Here is a 22,776-nt window from a genome sequence, read left to right as displayed (position 1 = left end):
TAATGCAAAGGCATGTGCATTCTGAACTTTCAACCTATATATACATCGTACAAATTTTCTATTAACATTGTTATCTTGCTAATTGTAATTATCTATTCTGGTAAATCCAACCCATACTCCAAGTCACTAAGTGTACAAGTCTGACCCTCATATGCTTGATTTACAATCACAAGTGCCCAAATAGACCATAAAGGTAAAAGTGTGTATTATATTTTTTCCCTCATCTACTTGAGTTACGATCACAAGCACCCAATAGGTCATAAAGGTAAAAGTGTGTATTACCTTTTTTCCGTTATCTGCTTGAGTTACAGTTATAAGCACCCAATAGGTTATATGGGTAAAAGTGTATACTATCTTTCTGTAAGGTCAAGGACCTCTATGTGAAACCACCATAACATGCGGTCACTCGTTGGTGGGAAGCTCTAATAAACTTATCTAGATATCTACTATTTACAAAGGAAACAAATTCAATAAGTTATTGACTATGCAAATTAATTAAAAAATAGATAAGGTTTTTTAATGTTGTATTGTGATATGAATCCATTATGCATGTGGCTCCACTATAACTTGTGACAACTCATTAATGGCCAACTATGCAAATTTTCTTAATATCTATTACTTACAAAGGAAACAAATTCAATAAATACTTAACTATGCAAATCAATTATATCGATACAAGTTTTTTTTTTTTTTTTTTTGTGACATGAATCCATCATGCACATGGGTCCACCATAACCTATAGCCACTCATCAGTAGCTAGCTCTAATGCAGTTTTCTAGATATCTATTACTTATGATTCAATAAATAATTGACTATGCAAATACATTAAGAAGCATGCAAGTATTTTTCTTTTGGTTGTGTTGTGACATGAATGCATCAGTAACCACACAAATTAAGTTATTCCTTAGAGCAGCCAGCTCTAAGGCCCAAGTCACCAAGAATAATTTTAAAGAAAAAAGATGACACAACAGCCAATGCGCTCTTTGACTATTCATGTAGATCATAGGTCACTACCCCTCTGACCAAATTACCGATGCTCTTCACTAAAGGAACTCATGTGTCTAAAATAACCCTGAAGCAGCATAAGACGCTTATGATTACAAGCATCATGAACTTTCTATTCATATCAAGTGGGAATTTAATCAAGAAAATGATTCCAGCAACAAATCCTTCATTTAGGCCCCAAAAGGACTGGATGAACATCAACACTTACCCATCTCGCAAATCCTCAAACAGATTATTAACATAGATAGAGATTCCAAGGCTATTGATCCACATGCGAAAAGCTCTTTCCTCCCTGGATGTTTGTTCATCATCTTGGATCATCTCAGCAAAAGAAATAGTTGTGTTTTCCAATGTTAATCCATTCCTGGAAAAAAAGCGCTACTTCTTAAGTGGTCCGCACATTACATCTACTGTGAGAGCTTAGCTGCAAGATTAGCATACTTAACTGCATAATTAGCCTACCTTTCATGAAACAAATTGGCCACAAAAGCCAAATTTAAGTTCGTTGAACCTTCAACTATATCTCTAGGGGAGAGATACTTCCGGCAACCAATTTGGTCTGCCTGAACAAGTAGTCCTTTTGCTCTCTCCAGAGGATCCGTTATTTCCAAAGGAGTTAAATTGCAGCTTTCAGGAGCTACGGCATGAAGAAGGATAGTGTAAGCTTCTCCATCCTGCAACAAGTACTTTACTCACAGTTCACCTTGTGCATTGACTCTGACCTCAGAAGTTCCTATCAAATAATGGCTCACCTTCACATCAGATGAAAAATTAGAAACGACTTTCTTGTACCCAGATTTCGTTAAGTGATAATTCATCCACCTAAGTAAGACCTTATCAGCTGGCAAATGCAGAAGCTCCTCTATCTCCTGAGATTATAAGCAATAAGAGACTCAGTAGAAAATTACAATCACTTCAGTCATTATGAGATAATTGTGAGACACATGAGGCAGCGCACATACCTCTGTATCATTAACCATCTCAACAAGCTCAGGTGTTTCTTTAAGATTAACATTTGCAAGCAATTGTATCTGTTAAGGGAAAAAGGAAAAATAAAACATTAGCATGATTCAAATGGAGGAGGAAAACCATGTCAGGACTTGGGTAGCAAGAACAATAAAGTACCTTAACTATTTGTGATATTAATCCAAGAACAAGATGAGGCTGCAGTTCACATCCAGAAAGAAATAAAGAACCCCCGTCAATTAAAACTTTTAAGTGAATGTTGAAACCTACAATAATAGGCACATGACAAAAGTTGCATCAGAAAGCACGAGTCCATGGAAGTCTTCCTAATTGATGTTTCAAAATTACAAATGTGAAAGTCAAGCAGAGAAAATCTCCTACCCTCCCCTCCATCAGATCTTGAGTTCCAATATTAACCACTGAACACCCTATTGCCTTTGCAGAGTTGAGACAAAGTGTGTGATTTTCTACTCTTTCCCAAATATTCAACTTCTCCTTCACATTAAGAGCTCGATCATCAATTGTTCCTGGTACTGCCACATTGATCAATTTGCTGTACAAGCATGAAGCAAGTTTAAACTCCCAAGCACAAAGGCAAGGAAATGCACAAGATGAAAATACCCCACACACACGTATGCAAACACATGTATGGTACAAACACACACATACAGAGCACCCTTGTAGAGTTAGAATAAATAACAAATTAGAAGTCATCAATTAAGATTAATTCATTTGTACCTGCACATTAACCAAAGCATTAAGACGATTAAAACAAACTAGCTTCCCTCAAACAAAACTTTACCTAGATCCTAAATAGGTTAAAATTAGCACATGCCAGCCGAAGGATCAGGGGACAAAAGGGAAGGAATCACATTGAAGGCTGTTATTTCATGTGAATACATTGAAAAATATTGCAGTGTATCATAACTAGGCAGCTGGCATATGAGTGTTGGAATTTGCCAATTCTAGGCAATGCCCAATGTAATTTGTGTGGTGTGGCATGGTTGACGGGGGAATCGGCCGCTGCCAACGAAGAATAGCTACGCCCGTCACGTCGCAAACTGCCCCCGCTCCGTCTGATCATGCCCGCCCCAGATCAATCGCGCCCGTTCGTTAGCTCACCCCCCCCCCTACCCGACGGCTCACAACAGCCCGCCCCGCCTGCCCGTCTTTCACCGCTGCCCCGACAGTTCCTCCCCCCCCCCCCCGGGGCCATATCCTGCCATATCGCCCCCGCCCCGACAAACCACGCCCTCCCCGCCTGCCCGTCTTTCGCCCCTGCCCCGACAGTTCGCCTTTTGCCCTCGCCCCGACAAACCACGCCCTCCCCGCCTGCCCGTCTTTCGCCCCTGCCCCGACAGTTCGCCTTTTGCCCTCGCCCCGACAGTTCGCAATTCGCCCCCGCCCCAACAATTCGCCCCCCCCCCCCCCCCGGGCCATATCCTGCAATATCGCCCCCGCCCCAACGCCCTCCCCGCCTGCCTGTCTTTCGCCCCCACCCCCGACAGTTCACCCTGTCTGCTACCGTCTTATCCATCCCCTACCCCCCCGCCCAGCTGTCCCCCCCAACCCCGGCGTACTGCCTCCATCTGCGGTGTCCAACAACCCCTTCCAAAAACAGCAGCTTCCCCCACCCTCCAGTTGTTCCCTCTATCTACAGCAACTATCCCCCCTCAAGTAGCACCGCGACGTGATTGGTAGTTTTTGTAAAATATTACACGGCGTAGCGAACAGAATCTGAGAAAGAGATAGAGAGTACACAACAGATAAGAGGAGAATCAGTAAATTCTTTTAACTTCAAACAACTGATACAAAGATGGCTCTGTCCACCCATGCGCTTCCACTGTGTGAAGCTTAGATGGCGATCTAGACAAAAGATAGGTGAAGAGCTTAAGGCTAGCTGAAACAACAACTCTGACTGGGTGAAAGATGAGTGTGTGATGGCTACGAAGGGGTTTAGCTTTTATAGCCTGCGAAGGTCGTTAGGTCGGCCTGCTGACTGACCTACCATATGAGCCTCCACTAGTCGGCTAGGGAATATTCCCTTTACCATCGGGCCGGGGGCGCTGCCCCCGGACCCCACAATAGGGGCCCCTTTTAACTCCCTTACCACGCAACTCAATGCAATGTGCCTCGAGTTGCTACCAACTTAACCTCTCCGTCTAACCCAAAGATTAGACCCACAATGGTCACCTTTTTGCCATCCGGTCACATAGACCTCATCTGATATACAAGTCAGGACTCCACCAATGTCCGGGCTCACACTTGGCTTCTCCTCATAATGGGGGCCTTACAACTTTGAGCACCATGGATCATTGGTAGCACCTAATGAGGGTGGGGCATTGATCATATCTAACACCCCCCCTCAATGTCCACCCATAGGTGAACTATCTCCTCGGCCCAATGCCCAGTCTCTGAAGATGAACTTGAAGTAGATCCTTCGTAAGTGCTTTGGTGAAGTTATCTGCTCCATTCTCCTCTGTTGGACAGTAGACCAATTCCACTATCCCATCCTCCATCAAATCACGCACATAGTGATACTGGATCTCTATATGTTTGGTGCGTGCATGAAACACTAGATTTTTGACAATGGCGATGCAACTCTGATTGTCACATCTCAGCACAGTTGGTTCTTCATCCTGCACTCCCATATGCCATAGAATCCTTCTCAACCATACGGCCTCACATGCAGCAAAACAAGCTGCCTTGTACTCTGCTTCGGTAGAAGACAATGCCACTGTTGGTTGCTTCTTACTAATCCAAGAGAAAAATCCTGAACTCAAAGAGAAACAATAACCAGAAACTGACTTCCTGGAATCAATGTCTCCTGCTCAATCTGAGTCACAGTTCCCCACAAGAGAAGTTCCGAAACTGTATGTGATACCATAGTCAAGAGTTTTCTTCAAGTATCTGAGCACCCGCATCCCAGCCTTCCAATGACTCTCATGAGGTTTGTTTGAGAACCTGCTCAAAACACCAACAGTAAAACTGATATCTGGTCTGGTGTTACACAAGTAGATCAGACTGTCGACCAACCTCCTATACCTCCCAATGTCTGCTAGTGCTGATGTATCCTCGACGGATAACTTTGCATTCACCTCCATAGGTGTAGCTATCTCCTTGCACTCGGTCATGCCAAATGCCTTCAAGATCTCCCATGCATACTTCTTCTGAGAGATGAAGATCTTTTCTGGCTCTTGCCAGACTTCAATCCCCAAACAATAGTGCAGCAAGCCCAAGTCTGTCATTTCAAACTCAGAACTCAAAGCCTTTCGAGTTTGGTTGATCATATCTTCATAGTCACCTGTAATAAGAAGGTCGTCCACATATAGAACAATCACTACAGACTTTTTACCATCCCTGTAAACATACAAGTTAGCATCTGAGACACATCTTTTGAAGTTTAGGTTTAAAAATAACCTATCTATCCGCTGGTACCATGCTCTGGGGGCTTGTTTCAGCCCATACAATGCCTTCTTCAGTTTACACACTTTGTTCTCACAATGGGGGGCCTCAAACCCTGGTGGCTAAGCCACGTACACCTTCTCCTTGAGGTCACCATTTAAGAACGCTGACTTAACATCCATTTGGTACACTGGCCACTTCTTGTGGGCAGCCACTGCAAGTACCGTGCGAATAGTGGTCATTCTGGCAGTTGGAGCAAATGACTCTTGAAAATCAAACCCTTCAACTTGTGAAAATCCTTGGGCAACCAGTCCAGCTTTGTACTTTTCTAAGGTACCATCAGCCTTGTACCTTACCTTCCAGATCCACTTGGTGCCAATAACCTTCCGCTTTGCTGGTCGATCCACTAGCTCCCAAGTGTCATTCTTCATTATGCTGTCATACTCCGCCTGCATAGCAGCCTTCCATGATGGATCTGCAAGTGCTTCTTCTAAGTCAGTTGGCTCCTTTACTTCTCTCATAAACTCAACCATCAAGGCCATATTGACTATGTGAGCAGAAGCCCTCCTTTGCTTCTCTATTCTCTAAGACCTCCTTGGTCTGTCTGCCTTCTACTCAACAGATGCAGGCATAGGATTATTGTGGTCATAGAGCTGCTTCACCCAACGGGGCAATGGCTTTTCCGGTGGGGTGATGTCAGGTTGGTGAACTTTTTCCTCATCATCTGAAGATGATGCTTCCTCCTCCTTAAGGATAGGGATAGCTCTCGGGACAGGTTCATAGTGGACTACTTCTTCGCTTGATGATAAAGTGGAAGAACTTGCCTTCTCATCCTCCACTGTATGCGGCTCCTCCTTGAACACCACATCACGGCTCGCGATGATCTTCTTTTCCTCTTGGTCATATAATTTGTAAGCCTTCTGCTCATCACTATAACCCAAGAAGATACATTTTCTGCTTTTTGGTTGTAACTTGTTTCTCTTCTCATCTGGAACATGTGCATAACATTCACATCCAAAAATTCTGAAATGTGAGACAGATGGTTTCTTACCAGTGTAAGCCTCATGAGGTGTTTTTCCCTTGAGAGCCTTTGTATAGCTCTGATTTAGAATGTAGACTGCAGTATTAACAGCTTCAGCCCAAAAATGGTTAGGCAATCCCTTGCCCTTTAGCATGCATCTTGCCATCTCCACAATGGTGCGATTCCTACGTTCCACAACACCGTTCTGCTGAGGTGTGTGAGGCGTCGTCAATTGACGCTTGATCCCTTTGCTCTTGCAAAAGCCTTCAGACTCCTTTGAGTTGAACTCACCACCACCATCTGTTCTAAACTTCTTCACACTTTTCCCTGTTTCATTCTCAACAGGTATTAGCCATTCTTTAAACTTACCAAAATCTTGAGCCTTATCACGAAGGAAGTACACCCACATCTTCCTACTGTAGTCGTCGACAATCAACATAAAATAAGAAGATCCCCCCAAGGCCTGTGTAGGCATCTTACCACACAAGTCAGCATGCACTAACTCTAGAGGAGCCTGTGCTCTATTCTTGCTTTCTTGTGGAAATGCCTTTCTCTGTTGCTTGCCCATCATACAAGCTTCACATGGTTCCTTCAATTCAGTTATTGTAGGTAGGTGAGCAACCATACCTTGCTTTTGCATCTCCTTCAATACTGCAAACCCGATGTGTCCAAACCTTTCATGCCAAAGCTTACTTGTGCCCACTCCAGCGGTGGCTGTAAGAGCACTTAGCTCATACAGGTTGTTCCTTCTTTCTCCTTTGCCAACAATTGTGCCAGCACTATCAATAATTTCTGCACCTGTCTTCTTGAACCTCACTTCATGACCAAGATCAATTATGGCAGCAAAACTGATAAGAGATTTCTCCTGATTTCGGAAACATACAACACATTTGAAAGCTTTTTTACTTCACCATTTGCAGCAACAAAAGAAATAGTACCTGTGCCCGCAGCAGGGCATTTAGCATCATTTCCAACCGTCACAGTGATGGATTCTTGTAGAGGCTGCATAGAACTGTATAGACCTTTCTTGTTGGTCATGTGACGGGAGGCCCCACTATACAACACCCATGAGTCAGTGGTAGATTCTTCTTGCGCTGAGGAGCACACTTCCTCAATGGTCGCCATGAATAATTCCAACTCCGCTTCAGCCGTATTGGCTGTCTCTTTCCCTTTACTTTTAAGGGTACCATTCTTTTCATCTGCCTTCTTGACATGACAATCTACAATTGCATGTCCTTTCTTCTTGCAGTAGAAGCACTCTCCTTGAAACTTCTTCTTACCGCCCTTCTTCTTTTTGTCACCATCATTTTTGGTGGAGGAAACACCTTTGCCTTTTGCATTGGCAGAGAATGCAACATCTCCATTGTTGCTTCCTTCTCGGGCTTTCAGCCTCAACTCCTCCTCCATTAATAATGCGCAAAACTCCTCAAAAGTCAAAGCTTGAGGTCTCACCTGAGTATTAAGGGCAGTTACTAGTCCATCAAACTTTTGTGGGCAAATCCGAAGACACCTCCGAGCTAGCTCTTCGCTAGTCTTTTGTATCCCAGCGCCAGCCATCTGGTCGCGTAGATTCTTAATCCGAGTGATGAATGCTTCAACCGTCTCTCCTTCAGCAAACTTCTCCGCTGCTAGTTGATTCTCCAAGTTTTAAATCCTTGTTTGGTTTCGTGTTTCATACTGACTCCTTAGTACATTCCAAGCCTCTGACGCTTTGGTTGTATGCTGAATCAGAGTCAAGACACTGTTAGAACAGCTTATAACTAAGGCACACAATGCATCTGCATTCCTTCGTTTCCAAGCTCGTAGAAGATCTGTATTCGGAGGAATCATCACACTAGGATTTGATGGGTCAGGGGTAGGCTGTGGTTCTGCGTCAGTCCCCAGCACAGTCTCCAGAAGCTCATAAGAATCAAGGATAGTTGTAATTTTGAACTTCCACAAGGTGTAGTTTGTACCATCTAACTTGCCTTCGCTGAAGGTTGGTGGACGAATCCTCACTGTTTGAATAGCAAGTACAGCAACACCACCTCCTGCACCGCTTCCGGAAATCGACATAGTTTCTCTTTGCTGTTGAAGCCTTTGCCTCTTGCACGCTCTCCGATCTCTAGAGCCCCCTCAGCTCTGATACCATGTAAAATATTACACGGCGCAGCGAACAAAATCTGAGAAAGAGATAGAGAGTACACAACAGATAAGAGGAGAATCAGTAAATTCTTTTAACTTCAAACAACTGATACAAAGATGGCTCTGTCCACCCGTGCGCTTCCACTGTGTGAAGCTTAGATGGCGATCTAGACAGAAGATAGGTGAAGAGCTTAAGGCTAGCTAGAACAACAACTCTGACTGGGTGAAAGATGAGTGTGTGATGGCTACGAAGAGGTTTAGCTTTTATAGCCTGCGAAGGTCGTTAGGTCGGCCTGCTGACCGACCTACCATATGAGCCTCCACTAGTCGGCCAGGGAATATTGCAGGGAATATTCCCTTTACCATCGGGCCGAGGGCGCTACCCCTGAATCCCCCAGCCAAGGGCCGCTTCCGCAGCCCCCGGACCCCACAATAGGGGCCCCTTTTAACTCCCTTACCACGCAACTCAATGCAATGTGCCTCGAGTTGCTACCAACTTAACCTCTCCGTCTAACCCAAATATTAGACCCACAATGGTCACCTTTTTGCCATCCGGTCACATAGACCTCATCTGATATACAAGTCAGGACTCCACCAATATCTGGGCTCACACTTGGCTTCTCCTCATAATGGGGGCCTTACAACTTTGAGCACCATGGATCATTGGTAGCACCTAATGAGGGTGGGGCATTGATCATATCTAACAGTTTTCTCAAAAGGGACGAGCAATGGAAACCTCTGGTCAGACGCCAGCGCACTCAATGAGTGCCTCCCAGTCAAACACCTTGCTCGTCGTCCTCTCTGAGGAGCAACTCTTAGCCGTCCGAGCTAAGGAGCTGGAGCTAAAGAAAACAGCGATTTATGGTCAAGTAGTAGAACATTCCCCAGCCAGGGCTCAGCTTCGGGACTGGCTTCACTCCACGCTGCGTATCGGCACAGCCCAAATCATGGAGGCGGTCCTAATGGGCCAAGGGATTTTCATGGTCACACTCAACTCGGCAGACGCAACTCATGAGTTGCTTGCCAGTTCACCATATGCGTCCACGAAGGGGGTCATATACATGGTCCCTTGGTACAATGGCTTTACTATGGAGGCATTTGCACTCCACAACAGGTTTCTTCGGCACACGGTCACCCTTCTTTTCCCCGGCCTGGCAATAGAGTATCGCCAATTGGTGGAAAACTTTGGACGGCTCTTCGGCACTATCCTTCCCGCGTCCATCGCGGATGCAGTGACAGCTGCAGGAGTCCCAAAGGTACGGGTGGCAGTGAAAGAGGTCAAGAATATCCCACAGTTCCTAGAGATTGAGGCGGGCAGGCACTCCTTTAAGCAGCAAGTCATTGTGACAAGGCAACCAGGGCAATGCCTGCGCTACCACGACTTTGGGTATCAGGCAACAGGTTGCACACATTTCGAAGCCAAGGTGGCTCCACCGATAGGTCCGCAGGTGGACACTGATAGCTTCTTCACACGGGTCCAGAGACAACAAAGAGGGAGACAGCTAGCATCTCAAACCCAGCCTCTGCAGCAAGGAGCAGGTGGGCGAGCGATGCCCCCTCAGCAGAGCACTCCACAGTCCCCCCTGCCTACCCCACCCGGCAGGACCGCAACCCCCCACATTCACCACCCGCGCCACAGACAGCCTCTCCTGAGTTCCCACAACCCCCACACCCACCTCTCCCAACCGACCCTGGCCCACAGCCCCCCATTTCCAAGGCCACCAAACCCCCCCCCCCCCCAACACCCGCCATATACCTCCATCCATCCACCATCCCTCGATCATCCTCTCCCCCACCTCCTCCCCTACCGACCACCCCCCTGATCCGCACCTGGTTCAGGTGATCCCCCCCCAGACCCACCCCCCTCCTCCCATAGGAGGTGATGAGCCACATGCCTACATCCTCCTGGCACCAACAGTCCTTCCCCTCCCATACAGCCACCAGCTCATCCACCCCTGCCGCCCGTCACACTTTCCCGAGACAGACACACCTGTTGCCACAGGAGTTCGTCCGCAGTGGCCCATGGTCCTACTTGAGAGTTGCGGAGCACGAAGAGTTCCCACTACCTCTAGAGGTGGGGATCTTTGTGGTTCGTAAGTCAAGGAGGGGCAAGATCCATCTACTAGCACCACCAGATGGACCAAACTACGCCTTTTTGCTTCAGTCCTCTCACTCAGGGAAGTGGACGATGACACAGATAGAGGAAGAGTTGAAGAGTCAGGTGGCGGACCACACCTCCCAGTGGATGGGAGAAGAAGGACTAGCATTGTTTGCACAGCAGTGGCTTGGTTGCATTATGGATATTAACTAGTGGGCTGGTGCCGAGGTCCCTCACTTGAGCATTATCTTTCGAGCCCCTCCACAGTGGAGAGCTCCGAGGGATGTGATCGAGTGGCCCAAGGCACAAGCGGCCCGTTTCTACCAGTGCACAGAGTCCCGACTCTTAGCATGGCTGATAGATGCATTGATAGTACCACCTGGAACATCTATCACCCCTATGGTCCGACCAAGGACCACCATGGGGGATTGGAGTTCGCCATCTAGACCGGCGGCAAAGCATACTTGCATGCCTCATAGCTTCTCCTCTTCATCAGCAACCTCCACACCGAACAGATGCATGTTCGGTCAGTCACAAGATACAGGCGGCTAGGTGGAGTCCTGCTGGAGCGGTTGGACTCGGGGAGGCCAGATTGGGCAGTTGGCGCGAGTACCACGTTGTCCCGATCATTGCCTGGTTCTCCTGACACTAGATCCCCCAGCATCTGCCCTAGATACACGATCTTGTCGGATCCCTGACTCAATCTATAGGAGGGAGCAGATGACGAGACAGATAGAGCAGATTTGGACCAGAGAGTAGGGCGAGGGACGAGATCACAGAGGAGGTTGCAGAGGTCCTAGTTGAGCCAAGCAGAATCTACCAAGATGCAGCCATACAGGCCAGGCAACAGAGCTGGGAGGAGGAGAGAGCACTCCGGCGGGACCTTGCAGCCACGCAGAGATTATTACAAGAGGCACCAGGGGATCCTACTCTCCACGCACAAGAGGTGCGCGAGCGAGCAGCCATTGCTAGTCTAGAGGACACACGCTCAGAGTTCTCTTTCCGCACCTCAGCAGCTTTCTGGGCACGGAAGGGGAACACGATGTGCAGGGAGTTTTTCCAGGTGCACCAACCTCGCACCTCAGGATAGCAGATACGCAATCTCCGAGATCAATATGGGAGGACCCGTTCTAGCCCAGAAAGGTAATGGAGATTGCCACCGACTACTACAGTCGCCTCTTCCAGCAAGAGACAGCCTCAGCTAGAGAACGGCGATGTAGACATCAGGTCTGGGATAACATCTCGTCCCTCGTCACAAAGGAGATGGGACGCTTCCTCCTAGCACCCTTCACAGAGAAGGAACTAGAGGAGACTTTCCATACACAGGACGGGCAGAAATGCCCAGGAGAGGATGGCCTCTCCAAGGCTTTCTTCACTACCTTCAAGGAAGTGGTGAAGGACCCCCTATTAATGGCCTTTCAGGAGATTTTCACTTCAAGACAGATACCAGGGGGTCTTTCGGCAGGCCTTATCAGTCTTCTCCCCAAAGGGGAAGACTGGTCGAAGCTTTCCCAGTGGAGACCGATCACCTTATTGTCAGTGGCCTATAAGGCGCTAGCAAAGATGCTTGGTAGGCGACTACGCCCTATGCTTCCAAACATCATCCATGACACACAGACAAGCTTTGTCTGTGGCCTCACACTGGAAGGAAAGACCTGGAAGGTCCTATTGCAAGAGGGTTTTCAGGACTGTAGACCGAGGCTTGGCGCTGAGTGGAGGCCGTCCCTGAGATGGATCTTCACGTCAGTCAAGATCACCCCCCCCCCCCCCAGATCACCCTTCCTACGCAGCTTGCTCCACGTGTGGCAGGGCCTCCATAAGGCCCTAATCCAAAGCCCCCCACACTGCCAGGAGGAGATAGACCATCAGCCGGTGATTTGGAACCCCCAGGTCAAGGACCGGGAAGGGGCACAGATTGGCAAGCGCCTCCACATCCAGTGGACTAGTTGGGAGGCTAGCCCGGCTCGTACCATCAAGACATGGCAGGAGGTGTATAGGATGGCAGACGAGGAGGTACTACAACAAGTATCAAGCTGCCAATGAGGAGTGGAGCTGAGGAGAAGAGAGATAGACACAACAATACCTCAGGAGTGGCTTGCTCCCCCGACACGAGAGCCGATAGAGCCCGGGGAGGTATGGGCTGCTAGGTTTTCACCAGCAAGCATCCCCCTACAGGTGGCAAGAAGAGTGGGTGGCGCTCCACCTAGGACCTTTTTCACAGTGCAGGGGGGGGGCGTCTCGCTCTTGATAGAGGGCAGCAGGATGAGGGGATAGCTCTCCTTTCATGGAAGAGGATTCGGGTGATTGGCCTTCAGGGGAAGACATGGCAGCCGGACCCTTTGGTCTTTTGGCAGGAGCTCAGGAAGTGGCACCTCTAGATCTGGGAAGGAAGGCCACTTGATGAGCTGGAGTGGGATCCGCGAGAGTGTCTTTGGTCGGCCACTGTGGTCGCCAAGAAGCCACAGAGGTTCCTCGAGTACACCGCCAAGATTGGCAAACACGTACTGATGCAGGAGGATATGGATTGGGCGCCGTCACATAGCAAGCACTGGGCGGAGCACAGCATCACAGAGCCGTTTCGACAGACCTTCTGGCGCAGCCTATGAAACAACTAGAGGCCGAGGAGGGTATCGTATTTTTTATGGCTGGTAGCCAATGGAGGCTTGGTGGTGGAAAGCTGGCTTGCCCAAACACAGAAGGAGGGAGTTTGTAAGCGCTACACACAGCAGTCTATGGAAACCCCAAAGCACTGCCTTTGGTCGTGTGACACGGCACAGCTCGTGTAGAGAGGAGTATGCCGCATCCTTCACCGCATAGCACCCACCCTTGGATGTATCTCTTGGGAAGCTTTCTGCTGGCAGGCGGTCAGTCAGGGCCATCACCTTCTGTATGAGGCTGAGATATAGGATACGATATTCATTATTGAGGCAGGGTCATGCGCAGTGGTGGGTTTAGAGACTCTACCCATCCGCCAGGTACGGGAGCCCACAACAGACCACTCTGAGGTATGGGAAATCATAGGGAGTCTTATTGGTTGGCATATCTAGAAGGCGTGGTGTCAAGTGGCTTTCAACGGAGAGAGACTTTCAATACAGGCGACCTTAGCAAAGCTCTGAACCTCCTTTATCCGCTCCCTTCGAGGCCGATGGGATCAGGTGTAGGGCGAGTCCAGGGCTCGTCAAGAGCTCCGATGTCATTTCATGCGCACTTGGGCGGCTAGGACCTGTTCTTCGTGATGCAGGCAGGCAGCCCCAAATGGCGATACACCCCCCCCTTCATGGCTTCTTGCCCCTATCTCCCCCAGACCGCCTTAAGAGACTTGTATATATAATATATCTGTGACTTTCATCACCTTCAGCTTGGTCTGTTGAGCATGAGTACTCTGTTGTAATCAGTTTTTTTGATAAATATAATCAGCCACATTTTACATGAAAAAAAAAATGTGTTGAATCGTGCACCCACTAAGGCACTAAAGACGATCACACCATTCGAAGCTTGGCATGGCAAGAAACCCAAAGTAGACTACTTTCGGATGTTTGGTTGCATAGCCTATGCACATATTCCAAAAGAGCTTCGTGGAAAGCTTGATGACAAGGCTGTAAAATGCATATTTATTGGCTACAGTTCGGAGGGTAAGGGCTGTCGCTTGTATAACCCACGCACGAAGAAAGTCTTTGTCAGTAGGGATGTCCTATTTGCTGAAAATGCTGCATTTTCACATGATCAGTTTCAAATGCCAACCACCCATGACGTTGGTGATGTCTTTGAGAATCTTTTGCCAGGTCTGTGCCTACTATAAATGGCAGGACAGACTTAATACAGCAAGCTGTTGCTGCACCATATGCTCCCGAACAGCAGGGTATCAATGATGGTTTGCCACATGCAGTGGAAGAAGCAGAGTACAGCATGGAAGGGCTGCTGTAAATGCAGCCAAAACAATCCCAAGATGGCTGTTACAGACTCTCCAAGAGAGTAAAATGGATGCTCCTATACCTCAACGCACTAGAAGGGCTGCCAGAAATGCAGCCAATGATGTAGGGGGGACACATTTGATTGATTTTACGGAGGTAGATGATTGTGATGAGCATGTGTTTATGAGCTCACTATTGGATGATAATGAGCCTACTTCCTTGGACGAAGCTCAGCAAGATGTACATTGGATGCAGGTCATGCAGGATGAGTTAGACTCTATTGCCACTAACTCTACATGGGATCTTGTGGATTTACCACCTCGCAACAAGGCCATTGGCACAAAATGGGTTTTTAAACTCAAACGCAAGGCTGATGGTACAATTGACAAGTACAAAGCATGGTTGGTAGCAAAAGGCTATGCACAAAAGAAGGGCATAGATTATGAAGAAACTTTTGCTCCTACATCTCGTATGAGTACGATGAGATGTGTGATTGCTATGGCTGCAAATTATGGCTAGTACATCAGTTGGACATTAAGACAACATTCTTGAATGGGGATTTGCATGAGGATGTTTACGTATCACAACCTCCAAGGTTTGTGGTTAAAGGAAAAGAGCACATGGTATGCAAGTTGCATAAAGTTCTTTATGGTCTCAAACACACTCCTCGTACATGGTACTCCGAAATTGATGCTTATTTGGCTAGCAAAGGGTTCAAAAATAGTCCGACTATTCCCACTCTATACATTAAAGGGGGGGGGAGGCTTGTTGATTATCATTCTTTATGTAGATGGCATGCTGCTCACTGGACCTACAGAAGAAAAAATTGCAGATTTTAAGGCTGAACTAAAACATGCATTTGCTATGTCAGATATGGGCTGCCTACACTATTATTTGGGGATTCAATTCACCCAAAATCCGTATTGTATCATCATGTCACAGTCACAATATGTGGATAAGCTGTTGCATAGGTTTAGTATGCAAGATTGCAAACCTATATGCACTCCTATGGAGCTAGGTCTATGCATGATAGTGAAGCAATGTTTGATGTTGCGATTTACAGCCAGGCTGTTGGCTATCTTATTTATCTTTGCAACACACGCCCTGACATTCAGTATGCAATGTCTCAAGTGAGCAGGTATATGCATAGCCCACGAACCATACATTGGCAACTTGTTAAGCGGATCTTCAGATATTTGCAAGGTACTTAGTCACATGCATTATTATTTCCTAGGGGGGAGACTTGCACTTACATGCTTACAGTGATTCACATTGGGCTAGTAATGCAGACACTAGGCAGTCTACTAGTGGATATTGTTTCTTTCTAGGCCATTCATGCATTTCATGGCTAAGCAAGAAACAGCCTACAGTGCCTACCTCGTCTTGTGAGACTAAGTACACGGCAACCTTCACGGCAACAGTGGAATGTGTATGGTTGCACAGATATTTGACTAATCTGCATTTACCATTGGAGGGTCCTCACCCATTCTTTCTGATTGTCAGAGTACTATTGTAGTAGCACGAAATCCTATGTTTCATGCTCGCAAGAAACACATAGAGGTGCATTACCATTATGTCAGAGAGAGATGCTATGCAAGAGAGATCAGCTTGATGTATGTACCCACACAAGAAAATGTTGCAAACATTTTCACCAAGGCACTACCACACGAGAAGTTTGATGCTTTTCGAAAGTCAAACTTGTTACCCTTTGGTGATCAATCATCCTTGTACTTCATCACATTGGCACTGCAGGGGGTGTTAGAATTTGCCTATTCTATGGGCAATGCCCAATGTAATTTGTGTGGTGTGGACACTTATTAAAGTGTCAATGCAAAGTGTGTACACTAGTGTCTTAGAAACTTAAAAGTAGTGACACTAGACTCTAGAGTAAAATAAACCTACTCTAATTAGTTGGTGAAAGGCTGGATAGGTCAACCCTTGACCTAAACATAAGTTGTACTTTCTCTCTATCTTTCATCCTAGCAAGTACACTCTTCTCTTTTTGCTTCAGCTCACTCTCTTGCTGTCATTGTCTCTCCTCTCTCTCACCATAGCTGGCTGCCATTTTCCAACAAGAAAGATGGTCCCCATGCTAATGGAAGGAGGATAGATGCCCACCACAAACCACAATGCCCATCTGAAGGGGTGTGAGGGTAGTGGACAAGTAGGGAGGGAAGGAAAGAATGTTGCCATGACGGAAGAAGTGACTGAAGAATGATGGAAGAGGTGAAAGTGTGGAATGAATGAAGAGGCGTCTATTTATAGGCCTCAACTGTCTAGGGTGGCACACCACTATGTGGGCACCCACTGAAAAAGAGACTAGAATGAGTACACCAGCCCTTTTTGGAATTGTCAATGCGAAGAAACTAAAAGAACAGTTTCTCAACCAAGAGGTCCCTAAACATCCCCTTTCTTTGCTACAGAGTCAAACTAGAAGGAAGGATTCCTATTACAATCTATGCCTCACCAATGGCAGCATCTCATCGGTATTCAATAGGCATTACATAGCAACTCCTCGTGGCTTTTTGGAGAGATTAAAGGATAGATTTTGACTATCTTATTCTTATGGTAGCAAGTACACATGAATTTGCTAGCATTTTCGCTCACGCATATTCTTATACAATGGTGCACTGAAAAGGTCGTGTCTATCCCTAAAAAATTACCAACTATTTAACTTCGGTGAAGTGGGCTTACTTCAAGGCTTGTGTGTGGATATCTTGCTATTTGATAAAGAAGGGTCTATCTTAGAAAATTCAAGAGAGAGGGTGTTCTTTGTGTGTGTGCATGTGTGCACACGTGTGATGCATAGAAGCTCATGGCCATGGAATACTTGTAATCCAGCTTTTCGTCCAAGGGTGGTGCTACTCACCAATCATGCCCTTCCTCATGCTTGTAAGCTCTCTCTCTCTCTCTCTCTCTCTCTCTCTCTCTCTCTCTCTCTCTCTCAAGCAGCCCCACAACCCCGGCCCCCAGGGAGCAGACCCGGATCATCCACATTCTTCAGCACGGGGCGGGTTCGGGATGCCATTGACAGACTCCAAAATGGCCGTGCCCAAGACCACGAAGGCTTGGTAGCAGAGCATTTGACCCATGCTAGAGACATACTGGCACCTCTCCTAGCACACATGTTCAACAGAGCCCTATGCGAAGGCTTCCCAGCCAGTTGGTCAACCAACACCATAATACCTATCCTAAAGGCCGGAGACCCCATGGTTCCCACGAACTACCGAACAGTCATGGTTGGCCATGTACTAGCCAAGCTCTATGGATCCATACTGGACCATGAGCTGAGCAAGTGGGCAGAGCAACACCAACACTGAGCAACAGGACAAGCAAGGTTTAGAAGGGGGTTCTACACCCTTGACCATATCCTCACACTGAGAGCCATCATAGAGGAGGGCAGAGCGCATGGAAGACCGGTGTATTGCTGCTTCGTGGACTTCCGCAAGGCCTTTGACACAGTCCCACGAGCGAGGCTCACGCAGAGACTACAGGAATTGGAGGTACCAACCGAAATACGATGGGGGATACTGGCACTATACAAATCGGTAACGAGCCGAGTTCGGGCACCGGGAGGGCTGTCAAAGGAGATCACCAGCACCATCAGAGTCAAGCAGGGATGCCCACTCTCGCCGACCCTATTTGGCCTCTACATTGATGAGATCTCAGAGTACATAGATAGATTGGGCGAGGTGGGATCGAGCCTGGAAGGGACACTGATACCTATCTTACTATATGCGGACGACATAGTCCTCATCTCCAGCACACCCGAAGGGCTGCAGCGCCAACTGGACGCACTACAGGCCTTCTGCCAAGACAAAGACCTAACTGTGAACCTGGGGAAAACCAAGGTCATGGTGTTCAACACGTCAACCCAATGGCTCCGTCGATCGGTACCCCCCTTCACATACGGTGGAGAAACCGTGGACGTGGTCCAAAGATACGTCTATCTGGGGATTACATTCTCTGGACCGAGATTTACCCTGAAAAAAGCCGCAAAAGATAGACTAACCCGAGGCTATGCAGCCCTCGGGTCAATGGAGAACCAATGTGCCCGCATACAGTTCCAGGAACCCCGGACAAAACTCTAGCTTTTTGACACCTTGGTCACACCAACCCTCCTGTACGGGGCTCCCATATGGGGTCCAATCTCTACCACACGCGGAGGGCCCCACAGGATCAGCCACTGCCTGAGGAGGAGGCCACCTATGAGGGATGGGACCAGATGGAGAGACCCCTAGTACTTATGATCTCACGGATGATCCGAAGCAAGCTCTCCGTACCACACGAGATTACCCGCGCAGAGCTGGGGCTCCTATATGGGGGTCAAATCTCTACCACACACGGAGGGCCCCACAGGATCAGCCACTGCCTGAGGAGGAGGCCACCTATGAGGGATGGGACCAGATGGAGAGACCCCTAGTACTTATGATCTCACGGATGATCCGAAGCAAGCCCTCCGTACCACACGAGATCACCCGCACAAAGCTGGGGGCACCGCCCCTCGTGGCTAAGGCCCTCTTCCAAACCATGACCTTCTTGCGCCGAATATGGAACCTGCCCCGGCACCGGTACCTGCACATGGACCACCTCCCCCCACTACAATACAGCCTAGACTGCCCACACCTGGAGCTCAACCAAGAGGAGGTAAATCGCATCACCAGAATGGGTATCATCCAGACAAACACCGCCAGGACATGGGTGACCCCCACATCGGAACTAGGAACCAAGAAGGCTTTCTACCGAGAACACTTCCTGCATATCTCCCCGGACGGCTTCATCACCCGCCCAAGCTACATGGACACACACTTGTCTCACGGGGTCAGAAGTGCCATCGGACAGATCCGCACGTCCTCACACCAACTACGGGTCGAAACGGGCAGATACGGGGCCAACCCCCTCCCCCCAAAAGACCGAATCTATCAGCTCTGCCATCTCGAGCCAAAGACAGAGGAACACTATATCTGTAGATGCCCAGTGTACTACGAAATCCGGGGACGCTTCCACTGCCTATTCAGCGAAAGATTCGGAACACTCTCCAAGGTGATGGAATTCAAAGACCAAAGATGCTGGGGCTCTTTCTACTGGAAATACGACGCCACAGAGACCACCTCCTACGAACCACGGAGCAAAGACAAGGAGCCACCAACCAACGCACACTCAATGACTTCTACCAAATACCAGCTACCCTCCCCACCACCGAGGCCCCACCAGCCCAACCGGCCTCCCGGCCCTTGGGGACCACCTTAGAAATAGCCACAGCCAGAGGTAAAGACCCCGCGACCACGCCCCGCCGGCCCCCGTCCCCGCAGAAGACACTGGTCGAAGATACAAGGGATACTACGCCGCCATTGGAGGGCCCTGTCCCGCCGCTTTAGCCTCTCCATGCTAGACCGACCCATGCGGGACATCTTAGGATGAACACCCCAAGAGCAGTTCCACACCGCACTAGGAGTACTTCTAGATTGTATCTAGTCCAGATATCATTTTGTACCTACTCAATTTAGTTCAACATAGCATAAATGTTAGCTTCACTGGGACTTTTGAAATCTCCCAGACATTTGTATGCAACATTTTGGTCTCATAGGCCAACTTGGCCTGTTGTAGACGTTAATATAACTCTCTCTCTCTCTCTCTCTCTCTCTCTCTCTCTCTCTCTCTCTCTCTCTCTCTTTTCGTCGAGCACGACAACCCCATCCACCAGGACCACGTTCGGAGGAGGCCACACCACAATTGGATTAGAGCCATTATCACACGACACCGAAGACTCACCACCAGGCATATCAATGAAGCAGCTAGGGACCGCACCGTAGCAGAGATCCTATGCAAATCTTGAGACCAACTACATCCCATATTCTCCACCACACTTTTGTACATGGTTCTATCAAATCTGGTTCTCCTTTCCTTTCCTTTTTTTTTTCTATCGATGGAACAACACTACACATGGTTCAACCCTAGTATAGTCCCATCGTATAGTTATTTTCAGTATTGTTTCATAGGCCACCCACTTATTTGTAATGTTATCTTTACCTTAGTGATGAAATGATATTAGACATAGATGTACTCTGGATTTTGTCTCATAGGCCACATTGGCCTTATGTAGACGTTAATCTCTCTCTCTTTTTTTCGTAATGGATGTTATATTTATAAAGTACTAAGCAACAAAAGAGTTACAAAAGTCATGGCAAAGACGCAGAGGAAATTGCCATATGCCAAGGAAGTAAGTCCTCCCGCGGGAGTAAGTCAGAGTGCCGAATGAGATCTATCTTCCAATGCAAGAGACCTTTAAGCCTAGCAATATATCCGTCTACATTAGAGGCTGAATCAAAAAGAAAAGCATTCCGAATGGTCCAATTGTGCCAACAGCCCCAGTATCTAAGAAAGTGAAACAAGATCTTCATATGCGACTGTGCCGGTGTGGGGTATTTGGGCCGCACAAAAACCCAATCAAAAGGGCTTAGCGAGAAACCAACCACTACTCGCCAAACCGCTCACAAGAGTGACCAGATTTTCTTAGCGAGAGGGCAAAAAATAAATCGATGACGGGCCGATTCCACACTGGTGGTGCAAAAGAAACAATTGCCGTTGGAGATTCGACCCTTGGAAAGGGCTGAAGCAAGAGGAAGACCACCAATCATCACCCTCCAAAGAAAGACCTTGCATTTGAAAGGTGTCTTGTTCAACCAGCCCTCCATCACAGTTACCTTCCACCATGACTGAGATTTATGCAATCCCCATACAGTATTAGCTTTAGTAACCAGCCATTGATGATCTTTAATCAGAAGATGATACACCTGGTTAGCTGAGACCTTTTCCAAATTCTGCCGGCCTGCAAGGTCCCAGTCCTACCAGGGACAATCCGAAGCAAGGGCAAGAAAGGGTTGTCTGCTCTGGAGCACCACCAAAAGCTATCCCCATAAATCACGATATCCACGAGGGATCCTGAAAAGCCTCCTGGCTGTACGAAACGATATCAACACATTGCGACTGGCAAGGGTGGCATCTGCAACTAAAGTCAAACCCAAACATGCCATGCGGATAAATTTTGGTCTGAGCTCATGTTTGCCTTCCCAAGAAATTACTCGCGAGGCTGCCAACAATTCCAATCGAAAAGAGTTAGTAGCTAAGCGGTCCTCCACTGGATGCCACTGAGCCTTCTGGAGAACCAATTTCCACGAACATACCAAATGAGCAAGCAAGGATGATGAAGGACTAAAAAACCGAGAGTCTGCATTAAGAACATGCCACTAGGAGCTCTGAATTTGGGTATTACCATGCACAAGCCCGTGATCCTCAAGAAAATAACGGGATATAAAGACCCACAGGTGATGATCCAAGCACATGGCACGAAAAAGAGACCAACGGAGTGCCAGAAAATGAGTTTCGGCATCCAAAATAGCCCCACCACCCATGCGTTTGGGGGTACATGCATGCGACCAAGAAATCCATAAAATGCCTGCATGCAAGGAGTCCTTCCATAACATGAAACGAATGTACTGAGTGAGAGCATTCAATGTAGTAGTAGTCCAAGGCAGCGATGGCAAGAAATATGTGAGCATTGGCAACATAATTGTCTGAGCCACTTTGAGGCGAACATGGAAGGGCCAAGCCTGTGACTTCTAATACAGAAACTTAGCTGCCAGTCTCTCTCTCTCTCTCTCTCTCTCTCTCTCTCTCTCTCTCTCTCTCTCTCTCTCTCTCTCCGGATGTGACGCATGAGAGATGGATGTGACATTGGTGTGACGGATGCTAACGAGACAGGCGTGACGTTGGCGTGATGAGCATGACAGGATGGATGCTAACGCAACGGGTGTGACGGGACGAATGCAAATGAGATAGGCATGATGCTGGCATACGTGTCTAGCGTGTCGAGGACATGTATGGCAGATCAAGGACGCTTGTATGTGTCCGGCGTATCGAGGACGCTTGTAGTGACTATTGACAGACGTGTCGTGAGAACTTGACGTGGCGTACCTGGCGTGACGTCAGACCTCTTTGGCATGAGGCAAACTTGCTGTGAGCAGGAATATACCTCGTGTGAGACAGGCCTATTGTTAGCACTATAGTGTTACAGAGATGTACTAAATGCATTCACGTAGGTGTACTGTATGGTGTAATGTACTGACACAAACCTAGTGGCCAATGTACTAAGATTGCATACGTAATCAGATTGATATGACACTCAGAATGATATGAATGCAAACCTGGATGAATGTACTGATGCACTGGCTTGTGGACTAGGGAAT

General features: G+C 47.7%; 1 protein-coding gene across 1 annotated transcript in view; it reads right to left on the bottom strand.

Annotated features, from left to right (window-relative positions):
• Nucleotides 1-22,776, bottom strand: part of LOC148027836 (fimbrin-2-like) — an 84,746-nt gene that overhangs the window by 28,079 nt on the left and 33,891 nt on the right. Inside the window, exons 4-9 of the mRNA XM_087689549.1 lie at nt 2,353-2,524; nt 2,131-2,169; nt 1,968-2,036; nt 1,758-1,874; nt 1,468-1,679; nt 1,214-1,369 (exon numbers count right to left, since the gene is read on the bottom strand). Coding sequence (XP_087545675.1) covers nt 1,214-1,369; nt 1,468-1,679; nt 1,758-1,874; nt 1,968-2,036; nt 2,131-2,169; nt 2,353-2,524 — 765 coding nt within the window. The remainder of the gene's footprint in view (nt 1-1,213; nt 1,370-1,467; nt 1,680-1,757; nt 1,875-1,967; nt 2,037-2,130; nt 2,170-2,352; nt 2,525-22,776) is intronic.

The sequence above is a fragment of the Lygodium microphyllum genome, chromosome 12, assembly GCF_053477565.2.
Source record: "Lygodium microphyllum isolate KBCC chromosome 12, Lygodium_microphyllum_v1.1.10, whole genome shotgun sequence".
NCBI lineage: Eukaryota > Viridiplantae > Streptophyta > Polypodiopsida > Schizaeales > Lygodiaceae > Lygodium > Lygodium microphyllum.
The sequence above is the reverse complement of the archived record's forward strand: the minus strand, read 5'-3'. Positions and strand labels throughout refer to the sequence as shown.